The sequence below is a fragment of the Hemiscyllium ocellatum genome, chromosome 38 (genome assembly GCF_020745735.1).
Source record: "Hemiscyllium ocellatum isolate sHemOce1 chromosome 38, sHemOce1.pat.X.cur, whole genome shotgun sequence".
In the NCBI taxonomy this organism is placed as follows: domain Eukaryota; kingdom Metazoa; phylum Chordata; class Chondrichthyes; order Orectolobiformes; family Hemiscylliidae; genus Hemiscyllium; species Hemiscyllium ocellatum.
Window position 1 is genome coordinate 15,830,668 of NC_083438.1, and position 13,387 is coordinate 15,844,054.

The 13,387-nt window shown below is 55.9% G+C and overlaps 1 protein-coding gene across 1 annotated transcript in view; it reads left to right on the forward strand.

The window, feature by feature from the left end:
• LOC132833897 (sodium/potassium-transporting ATPase subunit alpha-3-like) overlaps window positions 1-13,145 on the forward strand; it is a 14,350-nt gene extending 1,205 nt beyond the window's left edge. The window contains exons 2-8 of the mRNA XM_060852556.1: window positions 350-504; window positions 1,483-1,606; window positions 2,979-3,124; window positions 3,658-3,788; window positions 4,419-4,520; window positions 5,146-5,237; window positions 12,830-13,145. Coding sequence (XP_060708539.1) covers window positions 350-504; window positions 1,483-1,606; window positions 2,979-3,124; window positions 3,658-3,788; window positions 4,419-4,520; window positions 5,146-5,237; window positions 12,830-12,858 — 779 coding nt within the window. The 3' untranslated portion in view covers window positions 12,859-13,145. The remainder of the gene's footprint in view (window positions 1-349; window positions 505-1,482; window positions 1,607-2,978; window positions 3,125-3,657; window positions 3,789-4,418; window positions 4,521-5,145; window positions 5,238-12,829) is intronic.
• The last annotated feature ends 242 nt before the right edge of the window (window positions 13,146-13,387 follow it).

Below are 13,387 nucleotides of genomic sequence, written 5' to 3' on the forward strand. Positions count from 1 at the left end.
TTTCTCCCTCTCTCTCTCTCTCTCTCTAACCCCCCCCCTCCCCGTCTCTCTCTACCCGTCCCTTTCTCTCCCCCCCCGTCTCTCTGACTCTCTCTCTGTCCCTGTCCCCCTCTGTCCCTCTCTCATCCCCACTCTCTGTCTCTCTCCCTGTCCCCCTCTCCCTGTCTCTGTCTCTGTCTCTCCCTGTTCGCCCCCCCTCTCTCTCTCTCTCTCTCTCTCTCTCTCTCTCTCCCCCTGTCCCCCTCCCCCTGTCCCCCCGGTGGGTCAGTAACAGTGAGTACATTCCCTGTCAGTTTGGGTTGTGTGTTTAATGCTGTTCCCTGACGAACAAACTGCTGTCTCCCCTCAGGTCGCCTCATCTTTGATAATCTGAAGAAGTCAATTGCATACACACTGACCAGCAACATCCCCGAGATCACCCCCTTCCTGCTATTTATCATGGCCAACATCCCCCTGCCCCTGGGAACTATCACCATCCTCTGCATCGATCTGGGAACTGACATGGTGAGTGACCACTGAGGGAGCGCCGCACTGTGGGAGGGTCAGTGCTGAGGGAGCGCCGCACTGTCGGAGGGTCAGTGCTGAGGGAGCGCCGCACTGTGGGAGGGTCAGTGCTGAGGGAGTGGGCACTGTCGGAGGGTCAGTGCTGAGGGAGGGCCGCACTGTCGGAGGGTCAGTGCTGAGGGAGTGGGCACTGTCGGAGGGTCAGTGCTGAGGGATTGGGCACTGTCAGAGGGTCAGTGCTGAGGGAGTGCCGCACTGTCGGAGGGTCAGTGCTGAGGGAGTGCCGCACTGTCGGAGGGTCAGTGCTGAGGGAGTGCCGCACTGTCGGAGGGTCAGTGCTGAGGGTGTGGGCACTGTCGGAGGGTCAGTGCTGAGGGAGTGGGCACTGTCGGAGGGTCAGTGCTGAGGGAGTGGGCTCTGTTGGAGGGTCAGTGCTGAGGGAGTGGGCACTGTGGGAGGGTCAGTGCTGAGGGAGTGCCGCACTGTGGGAGGGTCAGTGCTGAGGGAGTGGGCACTGTGGGAGGGTCAGTGCTGAGGGAGTGCCGCACTGTGGGAGGGTCAGTGCTGAGGGAGTGCCGCACTATGGGAGGGTCAGTGCTGAGGGAGTGGGCACTGTCGGAGGGTCAGTGCTGAGGGAGTGGGCACTGTCGGAGGGTCAGTGCTGAGGGTGTGCTGTAAAGTGTGCAGGGCCCTGGGTGTGTAAGTGTTAGGGAAGAGTTCACTCACAACCATCTTCCCATTGGAGACGGATTCAGGTGGGCCTTGTGACGCTGAGGTCATGGGCCACGTGGTGGGAGTTGGGATTGGAACAGGTCGTGTATTATGAGATTGACCACGATGGGCCGAAGGGCTTTTCTCTCTGATGTCAGTCTCTCGGCCTTCCTGTTGCTGGGCAGATGTTGGTCAGAGCCATCAAATTAGCATTCGGTCTGGGCCAATCACTGATGGCCCTGGCTGGCCATGTGACTTGTCTTTCAGGTTCCAGCTATCTCATTGGCTTATGAAGCAGCAGAGAGTGACATCATGAAACGTCAACCCCGAAATCCCCGAATGGACAAATTGGTCAATGAGAGGCTAATCAGCATCGCCTACGGGCAGATCGGTGAGTGGGCAGGGCTGGCGAGGGGCCGGGGGCGGGGCTGGCGAGGGCCCGGGGGCGGGGCTGGCGAGGGCCCGGAGGCAGGGCTGGCGAGGGGCCGGGGGTGGGGCTGGCGAGGGGCCGGGGGCGGGGCTGGCGAGGGGCCGGAGGCGGGGCTGGCGAGGGGCCGGGGGTGGGGAGATAGTAATCAACTGACCGGGCAGAGAGTAACCGTGGGTATGGTGTGGGGACGGAGAGTGACCCAGGGGTAGGGTGTGGGGACGGAGAGTGACCCAGGGGTAGGGTGTGGGGACGGAGAGTGACCCAGGGGTAGGGTGTGGGGACGGAGAGTGACCCAGGGGTAGGATGTGGGGGCGGAGAGTGACCCTGGGGTAGGATGTGGGGGCAGAGAGTGACCCTGGGACAGGGTGTGGGGACAGAGAGTGACCCTGGGACAGGGTGTGGGGACAGAGAGTGACCCTGGGACGGGGTGTGGGGACAGAGAGTGACCCTGGGACAGGGTGTGGGGACAGAGAGTGACCCTGGGACGGGGTGTGGGGACAGAGAGTGACCCTGGGACAGGGTGTGGGGACAGAGAGTGACCCTGGGACGGGGTGTGGGGACGGAGAGTGACCCTGGGACTGGGTGTGGGGACGGAGAGTGACCCTGGGACAGGGTGTGGGGACGGAGAGTGACCCTGGGACTGGGTGTGGGGACGGAGAGTGACCCTGGGACAGGGTGTGGGGACGGAGAGTGACCCTGGGACTGGGTGTGGGGACGGAGAGTGACCCTGGGACAGGGTGTGGGGACGGAGAGTGACCCTGGGACGGGGTGTGGGGATGGAGAGTGACCCTGGGGTAGGGTGTGGGGACAGAGAGTGACCCTGGGGCAGGGTGTGGGGACAGAGAGTGACCCTGGGGCAGGGTGTGGGGACAGAGAGTGACCCTGGGGCAGGGTGTGGGGACGGAGAGTGACCCTGGGGCAGGGTGTGGGGACAGAGAGTGACCCTGGGACGGGGTGTGGGGATGGAGAGTGACCCTGGGGTAGGGTTTGGGTATGAACAGGTCTCTCTCGGTGTGAGGGAACAGGGTTGTGGAGGGAGGCAGTAGTTTGGAGCGAGGGAACGTGTGAACAGAGGAGAGAGTGAAACAGAGTGTGCTGGAAGTGGGGGTTAGTTTGGGGACGGAGGGAGGGAAGGTGACAGTATCAAAGCCGAGAGCAAAGGGACGGGAGAGGAAGGACGTGAGAGAGATGGGTTGGAGGAAGGGATCGTGGGAGTGATGGAGAGAGGGAGATGGAGGACAGAGAGTGTGAATGAGTAAGGAATGCAAGGAGGGATGGAGCACCAGGAAGAGTGTGAAGATAATTCCCGTGTGCCTACCTGTCTCTGTTTCAGGGATGATCCAGGCGCTAGGAGGATTCTTTTCCTACTTTGTGATCCTGGCGGAGAATGGCTTCCTGCCGAAGGAGCTAGTGGGGATCCGGCTGCACTGGGATGACAGGACCATCAATGACCTGGAGGACAGCTACGGGCAGCAATGGGTAAGGGGCAGAGATTCTCCACACCGTCACTCCCCCACTCCCTCACTCCATCACCCCGTCAGGACAGGACCAACAATGACCTGGAGGACAGCTACAGGCAGCAGGGGGTAAGGGCCAGAGACTCTCTACACTGCCACTCCCACACTGCCTCGCAATCCCACTCCCCCATTCCCACACTCACTCCCTCACTCACACTTCCTCCCTCACTCACGCACTCCCCACTCCCTCACTACCCCAATCCCTCAATACTCCACTGCTCGACCCTCACTCACGCACACCAATCAGGCTAGAGGGGGCGTTACTCTGTGTCTAACCCTGTGCTGTCCCTGTCTCTGGGAGTGTTTGATTGGGGACAATGTCGAGGGAGCTTTACTCTGTGTCTAACCCCGTGCTGTCCCTGTCCCTGTCCCTGTCCCTGGTGTACCCCACACTGAGTCAGTTAGTCCCTGGTGCTCCCAGCTCCCTGTGTTGTATCTCAGGGCGTGTGCTCCTGAGTTGTTGCTGTCGGTAACTCTCCTGCTCTCCCCTGACAGACCTACGAACAGCGGAAAATTGTGGAGTTCACGTGTCACACAGCGTTCTTTGTCAGCATCGTGGTGGTGCAGTGGGCTGACCTGGTCATCTGTAAGACCAGGAGGAACTCCATCTTCCAACAGGGAATGAAGTAAGTTCACAATTACTGAGGGAGGGCCGCACTGTCGGAGGGTCAGTGCTGAGGGAGGGCCGCACTGTCCTGAGCACTGTGGGTAATTTCCCATGGCCAATCCACCCTAACCTGCACATCCCTGAGCACTGTGGGTAATTTCCCATGGCCAATCCACCGTATCCTGCGCATCTTTGAAATGTGAGAGGAAATAGGAGCACCGAGAGGCGAGCCACGCAGACACGGGGAGAATGTGCAAACCCCACCCAGTCAGTCACCAGTGGCTGGCATCGAAGCTGGGTCCCTGGCGCTGTGAGGCAGCCACGCTAACCACTGAGCCATGGATTGAGGTGAAGGACAGGAGGTTTCGAGGCGATGTGAGGTGGGGGGTGGGGAGTCTGGAACCGACTGCCTCGAAGGGTGGGAGAGACAGAAACTCTGGCGACATTGAAGGAGGGTTTCGAAGTGCGATTGTGGAGCTGCGGCTGTCGGCCGAGAGCCAGGGAACATGGTTCGGGGAACGCTGAGGGAATTGGCATTGACTGCATGGCACCAGCCGCGATGGGGCGAGGTCGGGAGAGAGCTGGGCAGCACAGGGATGGCACACCTAGTTTCCCATCCTGCTCACATGGATATCCCATCATCTTGCAGGAATAAGATCCTGATTTTCGGACTGTTTGAGGAGACGGCACTGGCTGCGTTACTCTCGTACTGTCCTGGGATGGATGTTGCCCTCAGGATGTATCCCTTGAAGTAAGTCTTGGAATTCAATCTCTCCTGACCAACCCTCTGAGCTCAAGGAGGGGATCAGCTGGGGCCCACTCTAATACTGTCAGGATTCACTCGCACTCCAACTCACACTCGGAGGGTCAGTGCTGAGGGAGTGCCGCACTGTGGGAGGGTCAGTGCTGAGGGAGTGCCGCACTGCGGGAGGGTCAGTGCTGAGGGAGTGGGCACTTTGGGAGGGTCAGTGCTGAGGGAGTGGGCACTGTGGGAGGGTCAGTGCTGAGGGAGTGGGCACTGTGGGAGGGTCAGTGCTGAGGGAGTGCCGCACTGCGGGAAGGTCAGTGCTGAGGGAGTGGGCACTGTGGGAGGGTCAGTGCTGAGGGAGTGGGCACTGTGGGAGAGTCAGTGCTGAGGGAGTGGGCCCTGTGGGTGGGTCAGTGCAGAGGGAGTGGGCACTGTGGGTGGGTCAGTGCTGAGGGAGTGGGCACTGTGGGAGAGTCAGTGCTGAGGGAGTGGGCACTGTGGGAGGGTCAGTGCTGAGGGAGTGCCGCGCTGTGGGAGGGTGAGTGGGTGGGGGAGTGGGCAGTGGGTGGGGGTGCTGGGTCCTGTGTGAGTGACTGGTTGATGTGATATTCTCTCCATCCCCCTCCAGGCCAAACTGGTGGTTCTGTGCCTTCCCCTACAGTTTCCTGATCTTTGTCTATGATGAAATTCGCAAACTCATCCTTCGCAGAAACCCAGGAGGTACATCACAGTCTCTGTGTGTCTGTGTGTCTGTGTGTCTGTGTGGGGGTGTGGGCATGTCTGTGGGTGTCTCTGTGTGTGTGTGTATCTGTGTGTCTGAGTGTGTGTGTGAGAGAGACTCTGTCCCCGGGGGTGTGTGTGTGTGTCTGTCTGTCTGTCGGTGTCTCTGTGTGTCTTTGTCTGTGTGTGTGTGAGAGAGATCTGTACCCATGTGTGTGTGTGTTTCTGTGTGTGTGTGGGGGTGGGGGTGTATGGAGGGGTGTGTGTGTGTGTTGGTGTGTGTGTTTCTGTGTGTGCTGTGTCTTTGTGTGTGTGTGTGTGTGTGTGTGTGTGTGAGACTCTGTACCCGTGTGTGTGTGTGTGTATGTGCGTGGGGGTGTGTGGGGTTGGGTTGTGTGTCTGTGTGGGGGGTTGGTGTCTGTGGGTGTGTGTGTGTGCATCTGTGGGGGGGTGTCTGTGTCTGTGAGTGTGTGTGAGTGTGTCTGCGTTTGTGTGTGTGTGTGAGAGTGTCAGTGAGTGTGTGTGTGTGTGTGGGTAGGTGTGTGTGAGAGTGTCAGTGAGTGTGTGTGTGGGCGTGTGAGTGTGTATCAGTGTGTGAGAGTTTCTGTGAGTGTATGTGTGTGCGTGAGTGGGTGTGTGTGTGTGTTTGTGAGTGTGTGCGAGTGTGTGTGTGTCTGAGTGTGTGTGTGTGTGTATGAGAGTGTGCATGTCTGTGGGTGTGTGTGTGTGTAAGAGTGTGTGTCTGTGTGTGTTGGTGTGAGTGGGTGTATGTGTGTGAGTGGGTGTGAGATTGTCAGTGGGTGTGTGAGTGTGTATATGTGTGAGTGTTTGTGTGTAAGTGTGAGAGTGTATGTGTCTGTGTGTGTCTGTCTGTGTGAGTGGGTGTGTATGTCTGTGTGTGTATATCTGTCTGTGTGTGAGTGTATGTGAGATACTGTGAGTGTGTGTGTGTATGTGTCTGTGGGTGGGGGTGTCTGTGTGTGTGTGTGTGTGTCTGTGTGTGGGGGTGGGGGTGTCTGTGCGTGCGTGTGTCTATGTGCGTGTGTCTGTGTGCATGTGTCTGTGTGTGTGGGTGTGTGTGAGAGTGCGTGTCTGCGTGTGTGGGTATGTGGGTGTGTGTGTGCGTCTGTGGGGGTGTGTGAGTGTGTGTGTGTGTTTGAGAGAGAGAGAGACTCTGTCCCCAGGTGGGTGTGTGTGTGTGTGTGTGTGTGTGTCGGTGTGGGGGGGTGTGTGTGCGTGTCTGTGTCTGTGTGTGTGAGAGAGACTCTGTACCCGTGTGTGTGTGGGTATGCATGTGTGTGCGTGAGAGTGAGAGTCTGTGTGTGTGTGTGGGGGGGAGTCTGTGTGTGCATCTGTGGGGTGTGTCCGTGTCTGTGTCTGTGTGGTGTGGGTGTGTCTGTGTGAGTGTGTCCGTGTGAGAGAGAGACTGTCCCCGGGTGTATGCGTGTTGGTGTGTGTGTGTGTGTGTGTGTGTGTGTGTCAGTGCGTGGGGGTGTGAGTGGGTGTGTGTGTGTGTGTGTGTGTGTGAGAGAGAGAGTGGGGGAGTGCAAGAGTGTCAATGAGTGTTTGTGGGGGGGGTGTGTGTGTAGTGTGCGAGAGTTTCGGTGAGTGTATGTGTGTGGATGTGCATGGGGGTGCATATGTGAGTGTGTGTGAGAGACTGTCTGTGAGTGTTGTGGGAGTGTGTAATTGTGAGTGTGTGTGTGTATGAGAGTGAGTGAGTGTGTGTGTGTGAGTGCATATGAGAGTGTCTGTGAATGTGTGTGGGGGTGTGGGTGGGTGAGTGTGAGTGTGTGTGTATGAGAGTGAGTGAGTGTGTGTGTGTGAGTGCATATGAGAGTGTCTGTGGGTGGGTGAGTGTGAGTGGGGGTGTGTGAGTGAGTGTGGGGGTGTGTGAGTGCGTGCGTGTGTGGGGGTGTGTGTGAGAGTTTGAGTGTGCGAGAGTGAGTGTGTATGTGAGAGTGTGTGTCTGTGTGTGAGTATGAGTGTGTATGTGCACGTGTGTGAGTGTGAGTGAGAGATTGTAAGTGAGTGTGTGTGTGTGTGTGAATGTGAGAGTGTGTGAATTTTAGACTGTGTGTATGTGTGTGAGAATGTGTGTGTCTGTATGTGAGAGTTTGTGTGAGAGAGAGTGAGTGTGAGAGTGTGTGTGTGTGGGGGTGTGTCTGTGTGCGTGTGTGTATGAGAGTGTCTGTGAGCGTGTGTGTCTGTGTATATATGTGTGTGACAGTGTTTGTGTGTATGTGAGATACTGTGTGTGTGTGTCTGTGAGTGTGTGTGTGAGAGTGTGTAAGACTGTGAGTGTCTGAGTGCGTCTGTGTGTGTGTGTGGAGGGGTGTGTGTGTGTGTGCCTGTGTGCATCTGTGTCTGTGCGTCTCTGTGTGTGTCTGTCTGTGAGTGTGTGGGGTGTGTATGGGTGTGTGTGTGTGAGAGTGTGCGAGAGTGTCAGTGAGTGTGTGTGTGTGGGAGTGTGTGTGTGTGTGTATGTGAGAGAGTGTGTGTGTGTCTTTCTGTGTGAGTGGGTGTGTATGTGAGTAAGTGTGTGTGTGTGTCTATGTGCGTGCGTGTGTCTGTGTGTGTGAGAGAGATTCTGTACCCGTGTGTGTATGGGGTGTGTGTGTGGGGGGTGTGCGTCTGTGTGTGGGTATGTGGGTGTGTGTGTGTGCGCGTCTGTGGGGGTGTGTCTGTGTGTTTGAGAGAGAGACTCTGTCCCCAGGTGGGTGGGTGTGTGTCAGTGTGTGTGGGGTGTGTGTGTCAGTGTGTGTGGGGGTGTGTCTGTGTGTGCGTGTCTGTGTCTGTATGTGTGTGAGAGAGACTCTGTACGTGTGTGTGTGTGGGTGTGTGTGTTGGGTGTGTATCTGTGGGGTGTGTCCGTGTCTGTGTCTGTGTGTGTGAGAGAGAGAGAGAGACTGTCCCCGGGTGTGTGTCTGTGTTGGTGTGTGTGTGTGGGTGGGTGGGTGTGTGTGAGTGAGAGGGTGCGAGTATGTGTGTGTGTCAGTGCGTGGGGGTGTCAGTGAGTGTGAGAGTGGGTGTGTGTGTGTGCGAGAGTGTCAATGAGTATGTGTGGGGGGGTGTGTGAGAGTTTCTGTGAGTGTGTGTGTGAGTCTTTGTGTGTGCATGTGTGTGGATGTGCGTGGGGGTGCATGTGTGTGTGAGTGTGTATGAGAGTGTGTGTGAGAAAGTGTCTGTGACTGTGTGTGTTTTGGAGTGTGTAATTGTGAGTGTGTGTGTATGAGAGTGAGTGTGTGTGAGTTTGTATGAGAGTGTCTGTGAATGCGTGTGGGGGGGGGTGTCTGTGGGTGTGTGGGGTGTGTGGGGGGTGTGTGTGTGAGAGAGACTGTCCCCAGGTGTGTGTGGGGCTGGGTGTGTGAGAGTGTGTGTGAGTGAGTGTGAGAGTGGGTGTGTGTGTGTGTCAGTGTGTGAGAGTTCCTGTGAGTGTATGTGTGCGCGTGAGTGGGTGTGTGTAGGTGTGTGTGTCTGTGAGAGTGAGAGTGTGTATGTGTGTGTCTGTGAGAGTGAGAGTGTGTATGTGTGTGTCTGTGAGAGTGTCTGAGTGTGTGTGAGTGTTTGTGTGTGTGGGTGTGTGGGTATGTGTGTGAGTGTGTGCGAGTGTCAGTGAGTGTGTGTGCGTATGTGTGTGTGCGTCAGTGTGTGGGGGAGTCGGTATGTGAGTGTGTGTGCATGTGTGTGGATGTACGTGTGAGTGTCTGTGAGTGTGTGTGTGTGTGAGAGAGAGTGTGTCTGTGAGTGTTTGTGTGTGTGTGGGAGTGTGTAATTGTGAGTGTGTGTGTATGAGAGTGAGTGTGTGTGTCTGAATGTGTGGGTGTGCATGTGAGTGTATGTGTGTGGGGGTGAGTCTGTGGGTCTGTGTGTGTGAGTGTGTGTGCGTCAGTGTGTGGGGGAGTCGGTATGTGAGTGTGTGTGCGTGCATGTGTGTGGGGGTGCGTGTGTGAGTGAGTGTATGTGTGAGTGTGTATGAGAGTGTCTGTGAGTGTGTGTGTGAGAGAGAGAGAGTGTCTGTGAGTGTTTGTGTGTGTGTGGGAGTGTGTAATTGTGAGTGTGTGTGTATGAGAGTGTGTGTCTGAGTGTGTGGGGGTGTGTCTGTGGGTCTGTGTGTGTTTAAGAGAGAGAGAGAGAGAGAGAGAGACCCTGACCCCGGGTGTGAGTGTGTGTGTGTGTGTGTGTGTGTGAGAGAGACACTGTCCCCAGGTGTGTGTGTGGAAGGGTGTGTGAGAGAGTGGGTGTGTGTGAGAGAGTGGGTGAGTGGGTGTGTGTGTGCGAGAGTGTCAGTGAGTGTGTGTGTGTGTGAGAGTTTCTGTGAGTGTATGTGTGTGCATGAGTGGGTGTGTGTGTGTGTACGTGTGTCTGTGAGTGTGTGTATATGTGTGTGAGTGTTTGTGTGTGTGTGTGAGAGTGAGTGTATGTGAGAGAGTGTGAATGAGAGATTGAGTGTCTGTGTGTGAATTTTAGACTGTGTGTGTGTGTGTTTGTGTGTGTCTGAGTGTGTGTATGTGAGAGAGTGTGTCTGTGTGTGGGGTGTGTGTGTGTATGAGAGTGTCTGAGTGTGTGTAAGAGTGAGAGTGTGTGGGGGGTGTGTGTCTGTGTGTGGGTGTGTGTGGAGGGGTATGTGTGTGTCTATGTGTGTGTGTCTGTGTGCGTCTGTGTCTGTGGGTGTCTCGGTGTGGGTGTGTCAGTGTGTGAGATGTGTGTGTGTTGGGGGGGGTGTGTGTGCGTCTATGGAATGTGTCTGTGTGTGTGGGAGTGTGTGTGTGTGTGAGAGAGAGAGAGAGACTCTGTCCCCAGGTGTGTGTGTGGGTGTGAGTGTGTGTGTGTGTGTGGGTGTGTGTGTGTGTGTGGGTGCGGGTGTGTGTGGTTGGGGTGTGTGTGGGGGTTGTGTGTGGACTGTGTGTGTGTGAGAGAGAGACTCTGTACCTGTGTATGTCTGTGCATGTGTGTGTGTGTGCGTCTGTGGGGTTGTGTCTGTGGGTGTGTGTGTGTGTGTGTGAGAGTGCCTGTGTGAGTGTGTGTGAGAGAGAGGGAGAGACCGTGTCCCCGGGTGTGTGTGTGTGACTGAGCGAGAGAGCGAGACTGTCCCCGGGTGTGGGTGGGTGTGTGTGTGAGAGTGTCAGTGAGTGTGTGTATGCGTATGTGTGTGTGCGTCAGTGTGTGGGGGTGTCTGTGTGTGAGAGTTTCTGTGAGTGGGGGTGTGTGTGTGAGAGTGAGTGTGTGTGTGTGTGTGAGAGTGTCTGTGAGTGTTTGTATATGTGTTGAGTGTTTGTGTGTGTGGGAGGGTGTAATTGTGAGTGTGTGAGAGTGAGTGAGTATGTGTGTGTATGAGAGTGAGACTCTGTCCCCAGGTGTGTGTGTGTGTGGGTGGGTGTGTGTGTGTGAGAGGGTGGGTGAGTGAGTGTGTGTGTGCGAGAGTGTCAGTGAGTGTGTGTGTGTGTGTGTGTGTGTCAGTGTGGGAGGGTTTCTGTGAGTGTATGTGTGTGCGTGAGTGGGTGTGTGTTTGTGTGTGTGTTTGTGAGTGAGAGTGTGTATGCGTGTGTGTGTTGTGTGTGAGTGTGTGTGAGAGAGGGAGTGTGTATGTGTGTGTGTCTGAGAGAGTGTCTATGTGTATGAGAGTGTCTGTGAATGTGTGTTTGAGAGTGTGAGTGTGTCTGAGTGTGAGTGTCTGAGTGTGTGTGTGGGGGTGTGTCTGTGTGTGTGTGAGTGTGTGTGTATGTGAGATACTGTGTGTGTGTGAGTGTGTATGAGAGTGTCTGTGAGAGTGTTAAGTATGTGTGTGGGGGCAGGTGTGTGTGGTTGGGGTGTGTGTGGGTGTCTGTGTGCGTGTGTGTGCGTCTGTGTCTGTGCGTGTGTGAGAGTGTGTGGGTGGGTGTGTGTGTGGGTGTGTGTATGTGAGTGGGTGTATGTGTGTGAGAGTGTGCGAGAGTGTCAGTGAGTGTGTGTGTATGTGTCTGTGTGAGAGTTTCTGTGAGTGTATGTGTGTGAGTGAGTGTGTATATGTGTGTGAGTGTGTATAAGAGTGTCTGTGAGTGAGTGTGTGTATGTGTGTGTCTGTGTCTGTGTGAGAGAGACTCTGTACCCGTGTGTGTGTCTGAGTGCGTGTGGGGTGTGTGTGGGTGTGTGTCTATGTGTGTGTGTGAGAGACTCTGTACCCGTGTGTGGGTGTGTGTCTGTGTCTGTGTGAGAGAGACTCTGTACCCGTGTGTGTCTGAGTGCGTGTGTCTGTCTGTGTGTGTGTGTGCCTGTGTCTGTGTGTGTGAGAGAGAGACTCTGTCCCCGGGTGTGTGTGTGTGTGAATGTAGGTGTGTGTGTGAGTGAGTGAGAGATTGGGTGTGTGTGTGTGTGTATGTATGTGTCAGTGTGTGTGTAGGGGGTGTGTGTGTGTGAGTGTGAGTGAGTGCGTGTCAGTGTGTGAGAGTGTCTGTGTGTGTGTGAGAGAGACTCTGTACCCATGTGTTTGTGTGTGTGTGTGTGTGTGGGGGTGTGGGGTGTGTGTGTGTATTGGTGTGAGAGTGTGAGTATTTGTGTGTGTGTGTGTGTGAGTGAATGTGAGAGTGTGTTAATGTGAGACTGTGTGTGTGTGTGTGTGTGTGTGTGTGTGTCTCAGTGTGTCTGTGTGTATGTGTGTGAGAGTGTGTAAGAGTGTGAGTATCTGTGTGTGGGGGGGTGTCTGTGTGTGTGTCTGTCTGTGTGTGAGTGTGTATGAGAGTGTCTGTGAGTGTGTGTGTGTGTGTATATATATGTGTGAGTGTGTGTGTATGTGAGAGAGTGTATGTGAGATACTGTGTGAGTGTGTGAGAGTGTGTAAGACTGAGAGTGTCTGAATGTGTCTGTTTGGGGTGTGTGTCTGTGTATGTCTGTGGGTGCGGGTGTGTGTGGTTGGGGTGTGTGTGTGCCTGTGTGTGTGTGTGTGTCTGTGTGCGTGTCTATGGGTGTCTCTGTCTGTGTGTGTCTGTGTCTATGTGAGAGACACTCTGTACCCGTGTGTGTGTCTGAGTGCGTGTGGGGTGTGTGTGGGTGTGTGTGGGTGTGTGTCTGTGTGTGTGTCTGTGTCTATGTGTGTGTGAGAGACTCTGTACCCGTGTGTGGGTGTGTGTCTGTGTGTGTGTGAGAGAGAGAGACCCTGTCCCTGGGTGTGTGTGAGTGTGTGTAGGGGTGTGTGTGTGTGTGTGTGTGTGTGTGTGTGAGAGAGAAAGAGAGAGAGACTCTGTCCCCAGGTGTGTGTGAATGTGTGAGTGTGAATGTAGGTGTGTGTGCGAGTGAGTGAGAGATTGGGTGTGTGTGGGTGAGTGGATGTGTCTGTGTGTGTGTGTGTGTGAGTCTGTGTGTGTGTGAGAGAGACTCTGTACCCATGTGAGTGTGTGTGAGAGTATTTGTGTGTGAGTGTATGTGAGAGAGTGTGAATGTGAGTGTGTTAATGTGAGACTGTGTGTGTGTGTCTCTGTGTGTGTGTGAGTGTGTAAGAGTGTCAGTGTGTCTGGGGGGGTGTGAGTGTGAGTGAGTGTGTGGGGTGTGAGTGAGTGTGAGTTGAGGTGCCGTGCTGTGTTCTAACCCAGGCCTGTTGTGTCTCTGATCTTTTCCAGGTTGGGTTGAACGTGAAACCTACTATTGATTCTGTCACCCCCTCCCCGTGGCTGCCCCCCCTCCGGCCGCGCCCTTTCCCCTCTGACCTGTCACCTCTCCCCTGCCCTTGCCCAGCTTGTGTTGTGATTCGCCTTTTCCCGAGGGTGCTGTCCAGTCCCTGAACCTTGACCCTGCCGTCTGACCCGGTGTGTGTTAATGACCCCCACCCACCCCCCCACATTTGTCACCCCTCTTCCCCATCCCCCACGCTCCCTCCCGGGGGACAGCACCTCTGGGGGGGAATGCTGCTGGCTGATGGGCCGAATGGTGTGTGTTGGGGCAGGGAGGGCTGGGGCCATGTGTTTTTGTCTCTTCCCCCCCCCCCCCCCCCCCCCCCCCCCCCCCCCCCCTCCCCCCCCCCCCCCCCCCTCCCTTGTGAAGCCTGTGACCACCCGCACCCCCCTTGGGGGGTGGAGACAAACTAGGCTGACACCCCTGCAGTCTGCTCCCTTTCCTGTCACCAGCCTCACCCATTTTGTTCATTGTTTACAACGTCTGAGTGGTGCTGAGCCGCAGAG